This window comes from Dermochelys coriacea, chromosome 3 (assembly GCF_009764565.3).
Source record: "Dermochelys coriacea isolate rDerCor1 chromosome 3, rDerCor1.pri.v4, whole genome shotgun sequence".
Classification (NCBI taxonomy): Eukaryota; Metazoa; Chordata; order Testudines; family Dermochelyidae; genus Dermochelys; species Dermochelys coriacea.
Window position 1 is genome coordinate 74,324,235 of NC_050070.1, and position 22,053 is coordinate 74,346,287.

At 39.8% G+C, this 22,053-nt stretch overlaps 1 protein-coding gene across 3 annotated transcripts in view; it reads left to right on the plus strand.

Annotated features, from left to right (window-relative positions):
* KLHL32 (kelch like family member 32) overlaps positions 1-22,053 on the plus strand; it is a 195,435-nt gene that overhangs the window by 81,458 nt on the left and 91,924 nt on the right. For all 3 annotated transcript variants that reach the window (XR_006279876.1, XR_005291949.2, XM_038395698.2), the window contains exon 4: positions 13,831-13,938. Coding sequence is in view for 1 of the 3 variants with exons in the window: in XM_038395698.2 (XP_038251626.1) it covers positions 13,831-13,938 (108 nt within the window). In the remaining 2 variants the exon portion in view is untranslated. The remainder of the gene's footprint in view (positions 1-13,830; positions 13,939-22,053) is intronic.

Here is a 22,053-nt window from a genome sequence, read left to right on the forward strand (position 1 = left end):
ATATTCTTGGATGAAGATTATCTGGGCCCCCCAATTTAGTCCCATTAAGTTGTTTCAGTTTCGCTTCTACCTCTGATATGGTAATATCTACCTCCATATCCTCATTCCCATTTGTCATGCTACCATTATCCCCAAGATCCTCTTTAGCCTTATTAAAGACTGAGGCAAAGTATTTGTTTAGATATTGGGCCATGCCTAGATTATCTTTAACCTCCGCTCCATCCTCAGTGTTAAGCGGCCCCACTTCTTCCTTCTTAGTTTTCTTCTTATTTATATGGCTATAATCAAGTTTTGGGCTTGATTATCAGAGGGGCTGGGCACCCATCGCTCCCAGTGGAGTCAACTACAATTGTAGGTGCTCACGACCTTTGAAAATACCTTAGTTTGTGCACCCAGAAATTGAGAACCACAATTATGGAAGACCTCTGAAACTTGAGGCTTTTACCCCCTTTGTCCTTCAGTTTCTCCCTGGGCGGCATGTGACTCTGGCATTTGGGGAGGCTGGGCGTGAGCCCTGGAAGGTTCCTAGAATTGGAGGGGGCCACCGGCTCCCAGACCGTGGCCCCGCCCCCTACTCTGCCCTGAGGTCTGCTTCTACTAGCCCCCCTCCCCAAGTCCCCTGCCACCCACTCCCTCAGCCCCACCCCGAGGCTCCCTTGCCCACTCTTCTCATCCCCCCCTGCTTGCGCCTCTTTGCTCCGTCCTGAGGCCCACCAGCCCACAGCTTCTCAGCTGGCTTGGGGGGAGATCTTGGGGGAGGAGGGTGTGGAGAGGTGCAGGTGGTTGGGGTTCAGGGGAGGAAGCAGCGCGAGGGCAGGACCTTGGGGGGAAGAGGCAGAGCAGGGACGGGAAGAGGAGCAGCATGGGTGGGGCCACAGGGGAAAAGGATGAATGGGAAAGGGGCTTTGGGGTGCAGAATAATTGGGGCTACTGCCTGGGTGCTCTTTCGGCAGCAGCGCTCCAAGGGTGGCAGACTGGCATGCCTCCAGAGGGAGGTGTGTCACATCCTGTTTTGGGAGGTTTAGTCTCCCCTGGACTCTTACACCTGCAACCCATGGGTTTCTCAATCTGCAAAATGGGAATTAGACAGCCTCTACATACATAGATGAGGTGTATGTTTAATTAGCCATTGTTTTTACAGTTCTTTGGACATTACATAATTGCTGAGCCATTATTATATTTAACAGTATTATACTGATATATATATATATACAGATCTAAGGTTTGCGTAAGGCATTTTTTTAAAAAGTTGCTATAATTTATTCCTCCTTAACTACATCATTTTGTGAACATAAACAAATAATAAATGGCTGCTAAAAGGAAAGAATCATTGAAAACTGACTGAATTACTGTAAATTATTTAATCAAAATCATCAGACTAAACTTTCTTTTAACAATTTTTCTAATCTCAGTTTTCAACACTGAACAGTTAATTGTAGCCAATACTTAAGGAACAGGAAAAAGTGCAATGCAAATATAATTTTTTCTGCTGATACATCTAAGTGGTTTCCCCACAGGAGTGGACTCTCATGTTTTTAGACTGCTCTTAAAATTCAGTGTCGCTCTTCAGAGAACTATACAGATGAATAGAAAATCCTGTTGGTTGCTTTATTTCAGATTCCTCTGCTGGTATAAAAGCTTTTGCAATACATTTTCTTAAAGAAAATTTGCATTTGTGGAAAGGTGTGAAGTTTGCTATTCTCAAATAGAATTATTTAAAATAGCTTTTGAGAATATGCCTTATCAGAAGGATTATGTGCTCTTTCTTTTTCCTATTTGAAAATAATCATTTTCTCTTTCCCATTCCCTATTCCATTTCAGGTTAAATTCAGAGCTCAAATTGAGAAAGAAGGGAGGATGGATTTTTCTGTGCTCTTTTTTAGAGCAGATGCAATTTTATCTATTTGTTTTTTAAATAGGTACCAACAAGCCTGTAAAAAGTAAATGAGACTCTTTGATAGTATGAATTTTCATTGTTAGTGTGAAAGCAGAAGTATAACATATTATGGGTGGGAGGGGGAAGTTACTGAAAATCCAGACAAGTTGGAAAAATGTTTATCTTGCACTTGAGTTTTTGTGTGCAGTATTTCAAAATCTTTCAATAATATTTTACTGTCACCCTCTCAAGTCAGTATGCTGAAAGAGAAATTTCTATACAAATTTCCTTCAAAAAATAGTTCTCAGGGTTGTGTCTCCTAGCTGTATTTCCTAAATAGGTATGTCTTATCTGGACCAGGATAATATCTGCAAGCAGATTGTTAGTCTTCAAAAGAAGTCGGCAAAGGTGTCAAAAATGGCTGGTGAGGCACATAGCTACTAAAAATGCTCTGACCTCAGGTGAAATCATTTGTGAATGAAGACATGTTTAATAACTGGATTTTTTTCTCTTTCCACATTCTAGCTATTGGATGATATTTTCTTTTCTTTCAGGATTTATTTTTTGTTTGGGTAAACCAGTGGTTCTCAAACTTTTGTACAGGTGACCCGTTTCACACAGGAAGCCTCTGAGTAAGACCCGCCCTCTAATAAATTAAAAACACTTTTAAATATATTTAACACCATTATAAATGCTGGAGGCAAAGCAGGGTTTGGGGTGGAGGCTGACAGCTCGTGACCCCCCCATGTAATAACCTTGTGACCCCTGAAAGTTCCCAACCCCCAGTTTGAGAACCCCTGGGGTAAACAAACTATGACCCTGATCAGCAAAGACAAACAAATACCTAATCTTATGTAATATTAATACTCTCATTGACTGAGTGGAAAGGGAGATAGCAGAACAGTGACTGAAAAGAAGAAACAGAGGACAGCTGGGTCCACAAAAGCCTCATTTAGGTGGAAGAGAGGGACATTCTCCAATATTTTTTGTGCAAACAAAGTCTGATCAATGATTTTATAGATTTACTGTAAACTTCATTTGCTTTTTTAAAAAAGACTTTGTATACATATATCCAAATCAAGTATGATAAATTTACTTGGCTCAGTCAACTGTAAGGTTGGTTTTGACAGTTGTCTAAATATTTAGTTTATATCTTTTCTGTTACTGTGCATCCAGATGTTCTCTCCCCTCCCCCCACTTTTAATTGTACTATGGGGAAAATAAATTGAGATACTAGAACTACATAAAAGCATTATTGATAGACTTACTTAATCTCACAAAACCAGAACAATTCAGAGGTGCATCTGAAAGCTGATTGACAGTTCATGCCTAACTCACTCCCTAAGTATTGCAGAAGTTTCAAAACAGAATATTATGATCCATATGTTAATACTGTATCTACTATAATATTCAGGCACGGTAGGATGAATTAAGGACTGAGCATCTGCACTGAATTTTAACTGGAAATCTAAACTCCCTTGCTTGTATGGATCTTCGAGAGGGGATTTCATGCTGGGCTAAACTTTGAATCATATTAGGCTGAGTGTGAAATTTGTTGATGGATGAAGGCACCATGGAAGGATTTACAGGATAAAGCTCTTCTGGGCAGGAGACAATTTCTTGGGCCCAGTCCATGCCTGTTGAAGGGATTCCCACAGGAAATAAGGGTCATCACAAACCTCACCACCTTCTGCACCAAATGCAATTCTTTGCCCTTGCCTTTTCCAAGATAAACACCACCATCTAGCTTTTAAAAGGCAAAACAAAAGCACCACCAAAACAAAACACTCCACTGTACACACAGTTCTCACCCTGGAGAGTGTATGAGAGAGAACAAAACACATGTGACAGATATCAGTCACACTGTTTAATGCACTACTAGAAGACACTCAGATACTACTGTAATGAGAGTGGTATAAGAACTTGAATAGAAGAGCAGACTCTAGCCCTAAAGCTCAGCAGATCTGAGCTCTGTACCAGTTCTGCATAGAGGAAATGGTTGAGGGTCTGAAGGTGAACTGGAGGCCGCTTGTTAATATTCCTACATGGTCCACATTTATGTTAACCCAGTGGCAATGAACCTCTACACATCGGATGCATGGAGCACACTCCTTATTCCAATCCTGTGAGTCAGATGACTACTACTATTCCCTACACCTCGAATCCCATGTAGATCAATATACATAGTCTGTTTATACTATAATTGTTCTGGGGAAGGGACTTCAGCCAAAAAGTTTAAGCTTGTTTAGCTGTACTTATTTTTCATGCCTTTTTTGAAACAGTATTTCTAATAATAATTTCAGATACTTTTATTTAAAGAACATAGGAATTGTCTTACTGCATCAAGCAAGTTGTCCATCTAGTCCAGCATCCTTTATCTGATAGTGACTGGCACCAGGAGCTTCAGATGAAGGTGCAAAGGATGTCCTAATCCTAGTAGTTGGAGACTGACTACAGCCCTAAAGGATGAGATATTAAACCACTTCCATCATGTATGTTAGCATTGGCTGTTATATCTAGAATGCCTGTATGACATTCCCCAGTGTACAATCTGGGGGACCACTGAACTGCTGTGTCCCCTTAATTCTCCAGACCAGGGTGTCTCTTACACAGCTCTGCTAGTGAAAAGCAGTCTCTCCAAGCTCTGCTCACACAGCAAAGTTGCATGAATGCTCTCCTCATGAAACAGATATAGGGCAACTCCAACATATTCCTCAGTTCCAGCCTTCCCAAAAAGTGTAAACTCATTAAAAGTTTGTCATTCCATCAAAGGGTAATAATTATGCAACAGCCATTGTTAACCTGAGTGGAGATTCCCCAGACATTTCAACCAAAACCACACTGGATTTGATAAATAAACAAGTTTCTTAAGTAAAGAATTATAGATTTTAAGTGACTACAAGTGTTTAAGGCTTAAAAGACAAAATTGGTTACCAAAGAAATAAAGGATAAAAATAAAGTCTAATTCCTAAACTTTACCAAGATAAATAGGATTAGAAATCAAAAAGGTTTCTCTCACCCAGAAGCTTACAGCAGTCCATGTTAGGACCACTCCCCGCAGTTCAATGACGTTTCTTTGTTCTATCTTGCTCCATGAGTAGAGGTGGGGAAGGAAAGGTAGTGGGGAAGCCATTGTCTCTTTATTTTTATATTCTCCTCCTCTTTTTGAGGACTACCCCCTGCTGGGGCACGGACAATCAGTTTGTGGCCTACGTGAGATTCGAAGCACTTCCATGTGAATTGTATATTTCTTGTTCATACTTTCTGTGTATGTGAGGGCTGATATGCAAATCTTTGGTTTAAAGTACCTTCTGACAGTGAATGGTTGCTTCAGTAGTTAATAGTTTTCTAACTGTGGTCAGCCCTTTGTTGACACTGGGGAGCTAGTCTGTGAATGTTCCCCAGAATTACAACATGTTTCAGTAACAAACATAGCAAAATATTATAACTATATATACAATATTGGTACACACATTTTAACAGGATAATGATTCTCAACAGATTATGGGTTTTCAAATGACACCTCACAAGGCATACTTTGTACAAAACATACCATAACCATATACAGGTGGTGAACATGGGGTACAGGGTGTCACACCCTGTAAAATCCCTTTCTGACTCTTAGATTCATAGATTCATAGATACTAAGGTCAGAAGGGACCACTCTGATCATCTAGTCCGACCTCCTGCACAGCGCAGGCCACAGAATGTCACCCACCCACTCCTATGAAAAACCTCACCCATGTCTGAGCTATTGAAGTCCTCAAATCATGGTTCAAAACTTCGAGGGAGCAGAGAAGCCTCCCTCCAGTCAACCATGCCCCATGCTACAAAGGAAGGCAAAAAAACCTCCAGGGCCTCTCCAATCTGCCCTGGAGGAAAACTCCCTCTCGACCCCAAACATGGCAATCAGCCAAACCCTGAGCACATGGGCAAGATTCACCAGCCAGATACCCAGGAAAGAGTTTTCTATAGTAAATCAGATCCCATCCATCTAATATCCCATCTCAGGGGATTTGGCCTATTTACCCTGAATATTTAAAGATCAATTACTTACCAAAATCCCATTATCCTATCATACCATCTCCTCCATAAACTTATCGAGTAGAATCTTAAAACCAGATAGATCTTTTGTCCCCACTGCTTCCCTTGGAAGGTTATTCCAAAACTTCACTCCTCTGATGGTTAAAAACCTTCGTCTGATTTCAAGTCTAAACTTCCTGGTGGCCAGTTTATACCCATTTGTTCTTGTGTCCACATTGGTGCTGAGCTTAAATAATTCCTCTCCCTCTCCTATATTTATCCCTCTGATATATTTATAGAGAGCAATCATATCTCCCCTCAACCTTCTTTTAGTTAGGCTAAACAAGCCCAGCTCCTGATGTCTCCTTTCATAAGACAAGTTTTCCATTCCTCGGATCATCCTAGTAGCCCTTCTCTGTACCTGCTCCAGTTTGAATTCATCCTTTTTAAACATGGGAGACCAGAACTGCACAGAGTATTCCAGGTGAGGTCTCACCAGTGCCTTGTATAACGGTACTAAAACCTCCTTATCCCTACTGGAAATGCCTCTCCTGATGCATCCCAAAACCGCATTAGCTTTTTTCACAGCCATATCACATTGGCAGCTCATAGTCATCCTATGATCAACCAATACTCCAAGGTCCTTCTCCTCTTCCGTTACTTCTAATTGATGCGTCCCCAACTTATAACTAAAATTCTTGTTATTAATCCCTAAATGCATAACCTTACACTTCTCACTATTAAATTTCATCCTATTACTATTACTCCAGTTTGCAAGGTCATCCAGATCCTCCTGTATAATATCCCGATCCTTCTCCGAATTGGCAATACCTCCCAGCTTTGTATCATCTGCAAACTTTATTAGCACACGCCCACTTTTTGTGCCAAGGTCAGTAACAAAAAGATTAAATAAGATTGGTCCCAAAACCGATCCCTGAGGAACTCCACTGGTAACCTCCCTCCAACCTGACAGTTCGCCTTTCGGTAGGACCCGTTGCAGTCTCCCCTTTAACCAATTCCTTATCCACCTTCTGATGTTCATATTGATCCCCATCTTCTCCAATTTAACTAATAATTCCCCATGTGGCACGGTATCAAATGCCTTACTGAAATCTAGGTAAATTAGATCCACTGCATTTCCTTTATCTAAAAAATCTGTTACTTTTTCAAAAAAGGAGATTAGATTGGTTTGGCACGATCTACCTTTTGTAAAACCATGTTGTATTTTGTCCCATTTACCATTGACTTCAATGTCCTTAACTAATTTCTCCTTCAAAATTTTTTCCAGGACCTTGCATACTACAGATGTCAAACTAACTGGCCTGTAGTTTCCCGGAACACTTTTTTTTCCTTTCTTAAAAATAGGAACTGTATTAGCAATTCTCCAATCATTCGGTACTATTCCTGAGTTTACAGATTCATTAAAAATTCTTGCTAATGGGCTTGCAATTTCAGGTGCCAATTCCTTTAATATTCTTGGATGAAGATTATCTGGGCCCCCCGATTTAGTCCCATTAAGCTGTTTCAGTTTCGCTTCTACCTCTGATATGGTAATATCTACCTCTATATCCTCCTTCCCATTTGTCATGCTACCATTATCCCCAAGATCCTCTTTAGCCTTATTAAAGACTGAGGCAAAGTATTTGTTTAGATATTGGGCCATGCCTAGATTATCTTTAACCTCCGCTCCATCCTCAGTGTTAAGCGGCCCCACTTCTTCCTTCTTAGTTTTCTTCTTATTTATATGGCTATAGAACCTTTTACTATTGGTTTTAATTCCCTTTGCAAGGTCCAACTCTACTCGACTTTTAGCCTCTCTCACTTTATCCCTACATCTTCTGACCTCAATTAGGTAGCTTTCCTTGCTGATCCCTCCCATCTTCCACTCCCTGTATGCTTTCTGCTTCTTCATAATCACCTCTCTAAGATGCTTGCTCATCCAGCTTGGTCTACAACTCCTTCCTATGAATTTTTTCCCCTTTCTTGGGATACAGGCTTCCGATAGCTTCTGCAGTTTTGATTTAAAGTAATCCCAGGCCTCCTCTACCTTTAGATCCATAAGTTCTTCAGTCCAATCCACTTCCCTAACTAATTTCCTTAATTTTTGAAAGTCAGCCCTTTTGAAATCAAAAACCCTAGTTGCAGATTTATTTTTGTTAATCCTTCCATTTAGTTTGAACTGAATTAGCTCATGATCACTTGAGCCAAGATTGTCCCCTTCAACCATTTCTTCTATGAGGTCCTCGCTACTCACCAAAATTAAATCTAAAATGGCATCCCCTCTAGTCGGTTCAGCAACTACTTGATGAAGGAATCTATCAGCTATCACATCTAGGAAAATCTGAGCCCTATTATTATTACTAGCACTGGTCCTCCAGTCTATATCTGGGAAGTTAAAGTCTCCCATGATCACGCAGTTTCCATTAGTATTTACTTGATTAAAGACATTAAAAAGGGCTCTATCCATATCCAAATTAGATCCCGGAGGTCTATAGCACACCCCAAGCACTATCGTAGGAGAGGCTTTACTAGTTTTCTTCCCCAATGTAATTTTTGCCCAGACGGACTCTGTCTTATCCATTGCATCGCTTCTTATTTCTTTACATTCTACCTCATCATTGATATACAATGCTACTCCACCCCCTTTACCTTTGTTTCTGTCTTTCCTAAACAGCACATACCCTTCAATACCTGTAGTCCAGTCTTAGACTCTTATTGGCCTCAACAGCATCTTGTCACAGTGAGTTCCACAGTTCAGTGGTTCATTACATGAAAAAGTATTTCCTTGCATCAGCTTTTGAATTTTAATTTCATTGAATGTCCCCTTGTTTTTGTGTTAGGAGACAGGGAGAACAGAAGTTTGTTCTGTTCTGTACCTTTTCCAGACCATTCATTATTTTACATACTTTTATCATGTCCTTTCTTTTTCATCTCTTCTCTAAGGTAAACAATCCTGATCATTTCAGTCTCTCTCCAGATGAGAATTTTTCCCTGCCCCAATCTTATTTGTCACCCTTCCCTAAACCTCCTCTGTTCTGTGATATCCTTTTTGAGATGGGGATGATCAACACTGCACACAGTATTCTAGAGGAGGCTGCACCATTATTTTATATAAAGGCATATAATAATATTGAGAATATTTACATATTATTCTTTATGCAACCTTGCATTCCTCATGCAATCTTGTTTTCTTTTTTGACAATAGCAACAAGCTTTTATATCCTATTGCTATATTTGAAACAGTGCAGTCATTGGCAATATCACTGATGTGATATTGACTCTGTAGTGAGCTTAAGTAGATGGGGAATCTGAGCTGTGGGGAAATGGACTCCCGCTCCCCAGTATAAAATATCTGTAATTAGAGCAAAATCCTTCTCTTATCAAAGTCAATGGGAGTTTTGCCATTGATTTTAATGAGACCAGAATTTGGCCCTAGTGGGAAAGAAAGTACAGATAATCAGCCAAGTAAATTGTATCTGGTGTAAATAATTGCTTCTTTTTTGCCAATTCAACAATATATCCTTTATGTAACTTCAGAATAGTTTGTTAAAGTATTTGCACTGGTGTTTCTGAGCTTTGAAATATATTTTAATAATAATAGGGAACTTCTGGAAACTTCCTTCCAACTTCAGGCCAGATCCTCAGCTGGTGTAAACCAGCATAGTTCCATCAAAGCCAATGCAGCTATACTGACTACAATGGGTCAAGATCTAGCTCTGCATATCTTAAATGAGTTCCATATTGCTGCTGTTACTTTTCTGTTCCACAATTCTACACTTCATACTAAGTAAATAGGTAGTCAGCACTACAACAATGCCCGCTGCTAGAATGGTAATTTACTATTTATAATAAATAACAGTTGATGCACAAATCATTTTCCACCATATCATTAGCAAAACGATGCACACATGCATAACTAATTCTGAATAGTGTCCTTTTCCTGCTTGCACTGAGGCAGAATAAACTCTGTGCTTTAGTTGTAATTAAAACATATTGTTGATACAAAATTTAATCTAATGACATGAATATCATCTGAATATATGAAAATGTAAATACTTGGTTGTGGTATAGTGTTTGGAATGTGAATTCTTTCTTTGATGAAGTACAGAATTTTAGCAATCAAAATCCCCTAGCCATGACATTTGTGAGCAGCAGTTTTTAAAAAAGCAGCAATTTTATTTTATTTTATTTTATTTTTAAGATTCATCAACTAAGGCCCAAATTTAAGAAAAAAAGTTAAGTGGTTTACAACTCAGACAAGGTCTGAGAATAATTAGGATAAAACAGTAAGGAGATCATTTTAACAGAACAAACTTATCTTCTAATGTCTTCTGACAATTGTAGGATAGGATCTAATAGGTGTTTGCTTTCTTTCTGAAGAAAATAACAAAACTTAATAGTCATATTTTCTGCATAACCAAACCCACTGCTTTTGAATGACAGAGTATTTATAAATTACCAGTTCAATGTACTTTATTTAGAGATCTGATGTGAGGCACCACACAGCTCAGTGCAATTATCTCCGAAAGGAGTGATGGTTATTTTGAGTAATTTGCTATATTCCCCCCCGTTATGGCCTCCATTTAAAAGACTTCACTACATGGCATCCTGCACCCCATTAGAGAATGCTTTTCATCATTTTGATTAGAGTGCTTTTCATGCTGTGTGAAATCGCACCCTGCGAACGGGTTTGCTGTTCATACGTTTGGAAACTGCTACCTTTCTAGTTTTAATGTTTACAGTAACTCAGTTTATGGGGGGACAAGAGATCTGCAGCTAGCCAGGTGAGCTACATATTTTAATATTACATATTGTTGCTATAAAGTGCAGTTCTGACAACACTGTATGTAAGAGAGTCCAACAGATCAGACTGAAGGAAAAAGATAGGCCAAGCGGAGAAGTGGTGGGATGTCAAATGTGGTGTGATAGAGAACATGGCACTGAACAGAGCACTTCGGAGGGAGAGGATTCATAATGCAGACTGAGTTATGTGATTAATGCAAGGAAGAAGATTGTAACTATAACAAGCTCAAGAGTGAGAAATATTATTGAAAGCCAGAATGAAATAGACATCTTGGCATACCATATACAAATAAATGACAACTGGTATTTTGGGAGACATGCATGGTAATTAATAGACTACAGTTTTTACTGCGCTGGACAAGTCATTGAATTTTTGAGTTCAGATTTCTTTTCAGTTGGGAAAACTTAGAATGACTATTTCTTACTGTGTTAATGTGATACCTAGTTTAAACACATTATATTCTATTAAACTGCCAGTTAGGGAAAACCTTGATAAAATTTCAATTGAAATACAGATTGCAGAGGAGCAGAACCGGTATCTTGATAAACGGCATGTTTGCTTAAATTAGATCACTGCCAGGGGACAAATTCATTTCAGAGCAGTTCATTTCAGTGACAATCAGAACAATGCTTTTGGAAGTGGACACAAATTTTAGGGTGCTTCCATTTTTGTACTGAAACTCCTCAGTCCCAACTTAGATACCATGCACCAAATTTTAGAGGTGCTGAGCTCTTGCGTCTTCCATTGGCTTTAGTGATGTAGTAGTGATGTAAAGGGCTATAGAGTTGGTACCTGCAGACCCACTGATGGGGGTGGGAAATTCATGTAACCCCATGATTGGCCCCTCTGAATCCTGTCCTAGTGTTTCTCTCACACTAGCTACGCTTGTGTTTGGATTGCAATAACTCCTGCTCAGCAGCATATGGAAGGGAGAGAGACTATAGGAGGGCTCATACTGAGCTCTCCAACAATAGGCTGATTTTGGGGATGTGAGGGTCTTGAGGCTAGTTATGGGGAGATGTTAGCCAGGGTGGTAGGCTCAGGAACTCCTCGACCTCTTCAATAACTTCTTGGCTGTCACTCAGACAAGAAGAGCTCATCCTCCACACCAGGTGCCTCCCATCATGTCACACTGCCATATATGATTGACACATGGAACCTGGAAATCAGCTGGAGTTTTGCCATTGATTTCAATAGGATCAGGATTTCACCCTTTCAGTCTATCTCAAGGAGAAGGTGTGGGTCTGGGTGGCTGTCTGCAGTAGCTGATAAGTGAAAGTTTCTGCTTCAACACTCAATTAGTGGTCTGCAGCTTCACATCCTTAGCCACACCACTCAACTGGCCAGTATGAGGCAGATTGAAGTTTATTTGACAAGCCAAAATGGTGCCGCATAAACAGAAGAACTACCATAGTGGAGTAAGACCAGTGGTCCACCTAGCCCAGTATCTTGTCTCCAACAGTGGCAAAAATCAGAGCTTCAGGAGGAGTGTACAGAATGGGGCAGTTGGAGTGATCCACCCATCTTCCCCTTCCAACTTCTTGGATATTGGCTAATAGCCATTGATGGACACGAATAAAGACAGGTTACATGGATCAGGCTTGGGGAAGATAGTATGAGTTGGAGCAAATAATGTGTTACACAAGGGCTAATTGTTGTCCCACATACGACATGCCAAAATTAATGAGATTTATGCATATGTATCTCAAGGTAGAACTAGGCCTAATAAAATATTTTTATTAATTATCACAATATTTGAAATGTCTGTTAGTATCTTTGGAAGCTTGAAAGTATTCATGAAGTGGGGAAGGAAACACCACACTTAAGGGAAGAAAATACTTTTTAAACAGCAAATTTCAGTTTCTAATTTAAGAGGAAGTTCAAATTGTTTTAAGGGAAGGGATTGACACTGTCTACAACTCAATGCCATTCTGTGCAAATATTAAAAATGAGCTCTGATAAGGCCTAAATATTGAAAATGAGCTCAAGTACCAAATCATGTTGGGAGAGAATGATCTAAAACCAAACAGTCATGCAAGTTTGGCCTATCAAGTCTAGCATCCTTCCTCAGTCAGCGAGCTATGCCTTGGAGGAAGGTGGAAGAGAAAGGAAGCCGATAGAATCCGCCCCTGTCAATTATGAAGTACTGTCCAGAAGCCAGCTACATACTTTGTGAAGTATTTCTTTTTATTTGCCTTAAGTTTGTCACTATTGACAAATGTATGAATTTATTGACTCATTCCATTTTCTGGGGAGAGTAAAAATGGGGCCTAACAAGTTCGCACCCATACATATGTGGCCTTGCTCTTAATGTACTTGAATGTTTTATGAACCTCAGTATCGGTAGATGACTGTTCTTCATGTTACCTCTTTGTCTTTTTTATTTCTAATTTCCTGGCATTGTTTGCATTCCAATTTTTCGTGCTATTTGGGTAGGATTGCCATTTTTTAAAAAGATGCTATATCTGTCTTAACATACTAATTTACTTATTCAAATAACCATAGAGGGTTTATCCTGCCTTTTTTAAAATCTTTAAATATTTTATAGAACTACAAGTCAAATTTACTGTTCTAGTGGTGTTTGATCAGAATGATTTTTCAGGATCTAATTTGCCCATTTACATTGAATAGTACCATACTATATGAGTGATCCCATTGCTTTCAGTGGAATTACTTGCATAGTAAAGTATTACTCAGTGTAAAGTTTTCAGAATTGGATCTTGATGGATTAGTTGCAGTTTTTCTCTTCAGGGATATGTCTTTGCACTTCTTTATCAGTGAAACAGCTCAGTTGCTAACCTACTTCCTGAGGGGGAGTCAAAGGAAACCATAATAATGAAAACTGAGATCTTATCAGTGCTTAATTTATGCCAGGACTAAGCCCTGGCACCTCTAGGCTTGGCAGTTCATCGCCCTGGCACATCTGGGCTTGCTGTATCAGTAATATAAAAAAATTGCTTGAGTCCTGGCATCTCAATAGTAGTCATGGTACTACTGAGGTGTTTTACCTGGAGAATAGCAAGGGGTGATTAGGTAGCAAAAAATCAACAGCGTTCATCTGAAACTTCTCATGTTTCCCCCTCGATCTCATTTTCAATGTCTGCAAATGTTTCTTTTCTCTTCTTAGGCAATGTTCAGTCTCTGTATGATTGAAAGTGGAGCTGATGAGGTGAATTTGCATGGTGTCACAAGCCTAGGTTTAAAGCAGGCCCTGGACTTTGCATACACTGGACAGGTATTGTACAATTCTTCAAATTCAAACACCTAAATCAAAAAATAAAATCATTCTTGCTACTATAGAAACTAACGCTAAATGTCAGCTATACAAGTTTTAATTTGATATTATTAATCTTCTGCACTTGCAAGTATGAAGTGTTTGGGCCTGTCAATACAAAACTTTGGAGTGGAAATTATTTTCTGGATAAAATCCATATAAAAAAGAAAAATCTCTTTATCCTAGTAGTTTTGAAATCATAGAATCACAAAAATGTAGGGTTAGAAGGGATCTCAAGAGGTCATCTAGTCTAGCCCCCTGCACTGAGGCAGGACAACTATGCCTAGACCATTCTAACAGGTTTTTGTTTAACCCAGTGGTTCTCAAACTGTGGGTTGATATCCCAAAGTGGGTCATGATCCCCTTTGAATGGGGTCACCAGGGCTGTCTTAGACTTGCTGGGGCTCAGGGCTGAAGCCGAAGCCAAAGGACTTCAGCCCTGTGTGGCAGGGCTCAGGTTGCAGGCCCCCTGCCTGCGGCTGAAGCCCTTGAGCTTCAGCTTTGGCCCCCCTGCCCAGAGCAGTGAGGCTCTGGCTTTGCCCCCCCCCACCTCAGGCAGTGAAGCTCAGGCGGGCTCAGGCTTTGGTTCCACCCCCACCCCCCAGGGTCATGAAGTAATTTGTGTTATCAGAAGGGGGTCACAGTGCAACGAAGTTTGAGAACCCCTGGACTAAGCTGTTCTTAAAAACCTCTAGTGACAGGGATTCCACAACCTCCTTTAAAAGCCTATTCCAGAACTTATTTACCCTTATCCTCAAAAGATTTTCCTTATAGCTGAAATAAATCATCCTCATTGCAGATTAAGCCTATTACTTTTTGTCCCATCTTCAGTGGACATGTAGATTAATTGATCACCATCCTCTCTAACAGCACTTAACATAAATATGAAGAGTATTATCTCAAGACTATCACTCTTCTTTTCTCAAGACTAAACATGTCCAGGTTTTCTAACTTTTCCTCATAGGTCAGGTTCTCTAAACCTTTTATTATATGTGTTGTTCTGTATACTCTCTCAAGTTTGTTCATGTTTCTTAAAGTGTCATGCCCAGGACTGGACACAGTACTCCACCTGAGGCCTCAACAGTGCCAAGTAGAGTGGAATAATTAGGACACTCTTGTTAGTACACCTGTCATAAATATAAAGGGAAGGGTAACCACCTTTCTGTATACAGTGCTATAAAATCCCTCCTGGCCAGAGGCAAAACCCTTTCACCTGTAATGGGTTAAGAAGCTAAGGTAACCTCGCTGGCACCTGACCCAAAATGACCAATGAGAAGACAAGATACTTTCAAATCTGGAGCGGGGAGAACAAAGGATTTGTCTGTCTGGGTGTTGCTTTTGCCAGGAACAGATCAGGGATGCAGTCTTCCAATTTCTGTTAAGTTAGTAAGTAATCTAGCGAGAAATGCGTTAATTTCCTTTTTTTAATGGCTGGTAAAATAAGCTGTGCTGGATAGAATGTATATTCCTGTTTTTGTGTCTTTTGTAACTTAAGTTTTGCCTAGAGAGATTCTCTGTTTTGAATCTGATTACCCTGTAAGGTATTTACCATCCTGATTTTACAGAGGTGATTCTTTTACCTTTTCTTTAATTACAATTCTTCTTTTAAGAACCTGATTGATTTTTCATTGTTCTTAAGATCCAAGGGTTTGGGTCTGTGTTCACCTGTACAAATTGGTGAGGATTCTTATCAAGCCTTCCCCAGAAAAGGGGGTGTAGGGCTTGGGGGGATATTTTGAGGGGAAGACATCTCCAAATGGTCTCTTTCCCTGTTCTTTGTTTAAAATGCTTGGTAGTGGCAGCATATGGTTCAAGAAAGCTTTTAACCTAAGCTGGTAAAAATAATCTTAGGGAGTCTTTCATGTAGATCCCCACATCTGTACCCTAAAGTTCAAAGTGGGGAAGGAACCTTGACAGCACCCCAGAATGATATTAGTCTTTTTTCACTGCTGAAGCACATTGCTGGCTCATACTTAATTTGTGATCTACTACAACACCCAGATCTTTTTTTCAGCAGTACTACTGCCTAGCTTGGAAAAGAGTATACTAAGGGGTGATATAATAGAAATATAATAAAATCAGGAGTGGTGTGGAGAAAGTGAATAAGGAAAAGTTATTTACTTGTTCCCATAATATAAGAACCCAGGTGCCACCAAATGAAATTAATGGGCAGCAGGTTTAAAACAAATAAAAGGAAGTTCTTCACACAGTGCACTGTCAACCTGTGGAACTCTTTTCCTGAGGAGGTTGTGAAGGCTAGGACTATAACAGGGTTTAAAAGAAAATTAGATAAATTCATGGAGGTTAAGTCCATTAATGGATATTAGCCAGGTTGGGTAAGGAATAGTGTCTTTAGCCTTTGTTTGTCAGAAGGTGGAAATGGATGGCAGGAGAGAGATCACTTGATTATTACCAGTTAGGTTCACTCCCTCTGGGGCACCTGACATTGGCCACTGTTGGTAGACAGGATACTGAGCTGGATGGACCTTTGGTCTGACCCAATATGGCCATTTTTATGTTCTTAGCTAGTTATTCCCCATTTTTATATTCGTGTGCCCTAAGTATTTGTCTAGTCTAAGAGTACACTTGTCTTGACTGAATTTCATCTTGTTGATTTCACACCAATGCTCCAATTTGTGAGGGTCATTTTGAATTCTAATACTGTCCTCCAAAGTGCTTGCAATCCTTCCCAGTTTAACGTCTTCTTATTTCTCTACAAATTTTATAAGTGTACTCTCTGCTCCATTGTCCAAGTCATTAATGAAAATGTAGAACTAGTTGTGCACCCATGTGACGGGGTCACAACTCACCACCGCTGGTGCCTCCTGCTGGTTGCTCCGGGAATTAGCTCTTGTCAGCTGCGTAGCGCCCTTAGCGCGAGGAGTCTTGCCCGTTGTCTGCTCTGCTGCCTTGGGGCCCGCGTTGCTCCCTGCTCGGCTGCGTCCTCTTCAGGACACTGCTCTCCGGCAGTGTCCACTACTCCAGTCTCACCCCCTTCCAGGGGGGTTAACAGTAGTCTTTCGGGTTGCACTTGCCTCAGTGGCCAACCACAACCCCAAAGTCTAGCCTCTTACTTCAGGAGCAGGTTGCAGTCTGTCTTGGCCCCACTTCTCTGTGGCCAGGTGCAGTGTAAGAGGGGAAGGAGGGGACCCAGGCCCACCCACTACTCTGGGTCCTGACCCAGGGACCCTCTAGCGGCAGCCTCTCTCTGCCCTCCTTCTCTCCCCTCTTGTCTGACTATGTTCCCTGGGCCACTTCCCCTTTGGCTCTGTGCACCTTCTCGACCCTTCTTAGCAGGGCCACAGCCTGGGGGTAACTGGGCTGGAGCTCTCCTCTGCTCCCTGGAGCCTGCCCAGCTGCTCTGTCCAAGGTGCTAGCTCCCTCTCTCAGGAGCCAGTCTTTCTCCCTTGCCAGCCTGTACATAGGATCCAGCCCAGTCCTGATTAGCTGCATCTTCCTTGGCCCTGATTGGCTCTCTCTAGGCCTTTTTCAATTGGCTGCAGTTCTGCGCAGCCTCTCTTGCCTGTTCCAGCCCTTTTTCTCAGAGGATGGGGCAGCCACCCCACCACAATCCATCTCATAGTATATCTATCTAAACCAGTGCATCTCAAGCTATTTGATGTGGGGGACCGGCAATTTTTTTTTCCAATGTGCATGCAGACCGGCAGCCGATGGCTCACAGACCAGCACCGGTCCGCGGACCACCACTTTGAGTAGCACTGATCTAGACCACATTTGCCTAGTTTACTTATGAGAATGTCATGTGGGACTGTGTCAAAAGCTCACCAAAATCAAGATGTATCCTGTCTACTGCTTTCTTCCATCCACTAGGCCAGTAACACTGTCAAAGAAAGAAATTAGGTTGGTTTGGGATGATTTGTTCTTGGCAAATCCATGTTTGCTATTATTTATTACACTGTTTTCCTCTCTATTCTTACAAACTGATGGATTGTTTAATAATTTGTTCCAGAATCTTTCCAGGTATCAAATTCCCTGGGTTGTCTTTCCCCACCCCTCTTTTTTAAAGATAGATACTGTGTTTGCCCTTCTTCATTCCTTTAGGATCTCAGACATCCTCCATGAGTTCTCAAAGCTAATCACTGAGATTGCTTCTGCTAGTTCCTTAAGTACCCTAGGGTGAATTTCATTGGGCCCTGCCGACTAGATTACATCTAACTTTCTAAATTTTCCTTAACCTGTTCTTTCCCTATTCTGGTGTGCGTACCTTCCCCCTTGTTCTTACTGTTAATTGTGTTAAGCCTCTGGTCACCATTTACTTTTCTAATGAAGATTGAAGCAAAGTAGGCATTAAACACTGCCTTCTTGATGTCACTGATTATTAGCTCTCCTTTCCCACTAAGAAGATGATCTACATTTTCCTTTCTTTGGCTCAGATGTATTTACAGAACCTCTTCTTGTTGGCTTTTATATCCCTTTGCTAGGTGTAACTCATTTTGTGCCTTAGCCTTTGTAACTTTGTCCCTCATACTCGTGCTATTCATTTGTATTTATCCTTAGCAATCAGTCTATGTTCCACTTTTTGTAGGATTCCTTTTAGATTTTCAGGTATTAAAGAGGTCTTAATGGAGCCATATTGGCTTCAGATTATTCTATCTTTATTTCACATTGGGATAGTTTGCTGGTATGCCTTTAATATTATCTCTTTGAGAAACTATCAGCTCTCCTGAGCTCCTTCATCCTTTAGATTTTTCTCCCTATGGGACGCTACTTACCAGTTATCTGAGTTTAAGGTCCGCTTTATTGAAATCCAGTAGATGTGTTGCATCTTGATAGTGATAAGGTTTTTGACACAATCTCACATGACATTCTCATAAGCAAATTATGGAAATATGAATTTATATAAGGTGACTGAATCACTTTTTGTCATGATGGCCTGAGCAAATGATGGTCCATAGAGCACTCGGTGGTGGTCTGCAGAAAGCTGGCTGATCACATGATTTTAATCTTCATTGTATCCATCTGCTAAATCCTGTTAAAAAAAATGAAAAAAAAATACACTAAACACTTCCCTAATAATAAATCTTCCTGGAAGCACTTGTTGTAGTTGCCACAGATGTTAAGTTCACCAATTGCAGCGGAGGGTGATCCCTGAGACAGTCTCTCTGTTAAGATGTGGTCTACTTTCTGAAAAGCTTGGGAGTCTTGATCTATCTGAAATAACTTTTTATGGTACTAAATCTCTATTTAATGTTGATGGGAACAGGATGTATACCACCTAACATTATCAGGATAAAAACAACCCCCTTCTGAATTAGAAAGGTGCTAATAAAACAAAAAGCTATGTCCAAGATCAGTGACCTTCAGCAGTTAGTCTATAAATTTAAAGTTCCTAATCAGTGTTTCTGCAAATGACATTTCTGTCTCTGAAAGTTACTGGAAGACATTTTTGACTGCTCCTTAATTGCTAAGAATATTCAGTTTTTAATCCAGTTACCTTGGGTTAGTTCCTGGTTTTTTTTTTTTTAAACCTAGTTTTAAAATACCATGTGACATTCCAACTCTTATGTCTACACTAGGTCTGGAAGGTGTAAATTTCACTTTGAGGAAATATACCCGCTCTAGGTCTGATTGAGTTAATGTGCTAAAATAGATGGGCAGCGGCAGCATGAGTGGTGGGAGAGGGCATTGACCCTAAATACAATCCTGCCCTAGAATGTAGGTACATACTCAGGGCAGCTAGCCCTCATGCTGCTGCAGCTACATTTTCACATTTAGTGGGCTAACTAGATCAGAATTAGTGCAAGCAGGTCTCCTTTAGCTAGAATTTACAGCTTCAATGTAGACATTCCCTTAGACTGGAATCTTTTAGTAGACTTCTGAGCATGTTGGGCTTGATTATTCACTCTTACAACAGCACAAGTTTGATTTAAATTATGTTACTCCTGATTTGAATGGAGAATTAGATCCTTTGTCCCCCCACCTCCTTTTATAAACTGAATATGCCCAGTTTTAAAAATCTGATCTCACAAACTCTTTGTCACTTGCATTGTTCATCTTTGTGCTTTCCAGTTTGTCAGTTTTACTTGAAATGTGGAGACCAAAGCTGCGCCAACTCTAAATTTTTATGTACCTTGCACAAGAAACTGTTTAAAAATGCGTATGTTGTTTATTCTTGCAGACATCAGGAATACATAAACTGTAGAATTTTCTCTTATTCATGGAAACTTTAGCTAACCAGAGTATTGCTGGAAATACTGCTTATTTAGTAGACAGATCCCATTGTGAACATTCGCTATTGTTTAATTTTGAAAAAAGAATCAGTTACCATTTCATTATTGCACAAGGAATTGTGCAAGGTTGTAAAAATCTAATTAATATATCTGCTTCCAAAATGTGGTTGGATTATATACCCATAATTTCTGGAAAAGAAATAATTAAACAAATAAATAAAAAGAAAATTAAATTCTGAAGGCAGGAAATCTCTTTGAACTTATTTTTAACAAAGTTGTTTTCTTTGTCACCAAGTGACACAGACAACAAAGAAATAAACAATTTAATTTTAGTTTTATAGACAGCTCTTAAACTTCCATATTTCTGTCAGTATGAAGAATATAGAAATTCTTCAAAGAAGTTTTCCCTCTGCCATAGATAAGAAGGGTAGAAATTCAGCCATTGTTCAGTAGGGCCTTTTGCTGTATCCTGAAAGCATGTCATCCATACTCATTTTGTTCTTCCTTCAGTCTAAGTATTCTTGAATTCCTTAATAAAATGGAAGGTTTTTTTAAATGCTTTTCTTTCTAGTGCTACTAGTGAAGAATGTATTATTTGGTATGACAGTGTAAATATGCCAACCCAGGGGAGAAAGTATGATTTAATGGTTAAAACTTTCTTATCAAGGAACCAGGAATTCCAGGTTCTATTACTGCACCGGCTCCCATTTAATGAAGCCTATTTTCAAAATTATCCTTCAAAGCATTTTGAGCATCCAATTTTAGACATACCATGCCTTATTTTCATAGGGGCAAAGCACCTCCAACTGCAGTTGAAGTCAGTGAAGGTGGTAGGTGCTTACCTTCCCTGAAAGCAGGGCCCTTGCTGTCTAAACTGGGGTACCTCAAAATTACCAGCCACTGCTGAAAATCTGGCTCTAAATTTTTTTGTGCCTGAGTTTTCCCATCTATAATAATACTCACACCTCTGATAATAATCCCATAATAATACTCACCTACCCCTGAATGGTATTCAGAGTCTTTATTAATCAATGTTCATAAATCACTTTGAGAGCCTCAGATGAAAGCACCTATATAAGTGCAAAGCATTATTTTCATTATTGTGAAATATACTGATATTATAATTTATTAAATTGTGCCAGTGATTAAAAGATACTAGCATACTTTCCTCAGTTTTTGAATAAGATCTACAAGAGCTTCCCCAGGGTGACATAATGTCTACAATCCTCTACTGAAAATTAGGTGCCTTCCAATTTACAGCCTTGATCCTGCAAACTCTTACTCTTGTGAGCTATTTTACATACATGAGTTGGCCTGTTAAATTAACTGGTACTATTCACATGTGTAAAGTTGCTCATGCATAAAAGTGTTTGCAGGATTGGGGCCTATGTTCTCCTCTCTGTATCAGATCTACCAAATGCTAATATGAAAGTGTAAACAAATGAAAAGTGCCATTGAAGAATAGTATTAATCATGTTTTCATAAATATAGCTCAGACAATGATATGCAGTCTCAGAACTACAGAGATAATATGATGTTTCCCTAATGTGTTTTTAATGCCTTCTGTTGTAAACGGATCTTTATTAATAATTCCAAGACCAAAAGTGATGATTGCGATCATCTAGTATGACCCACTGTATAACACAGGCCATAGAACTTCTTCAAAATAATTCCTAGAGCATATCTTTTAGAAAAGCTTCCAATCTTTATTTAAAAATTAACAGTGATGGAGAATCCACTTTGTCTTTTGGTAAATTGTTCCAATGGTTGATTACTCTCACCATTAAAAAACTGCGACTACATATTTCCAGTCTGAATTTCAGCTTTCAGCCATTGGATCATGTTTTACCTTTCTCTGCTAGATTACAAGAGCAGGTAGGTATTT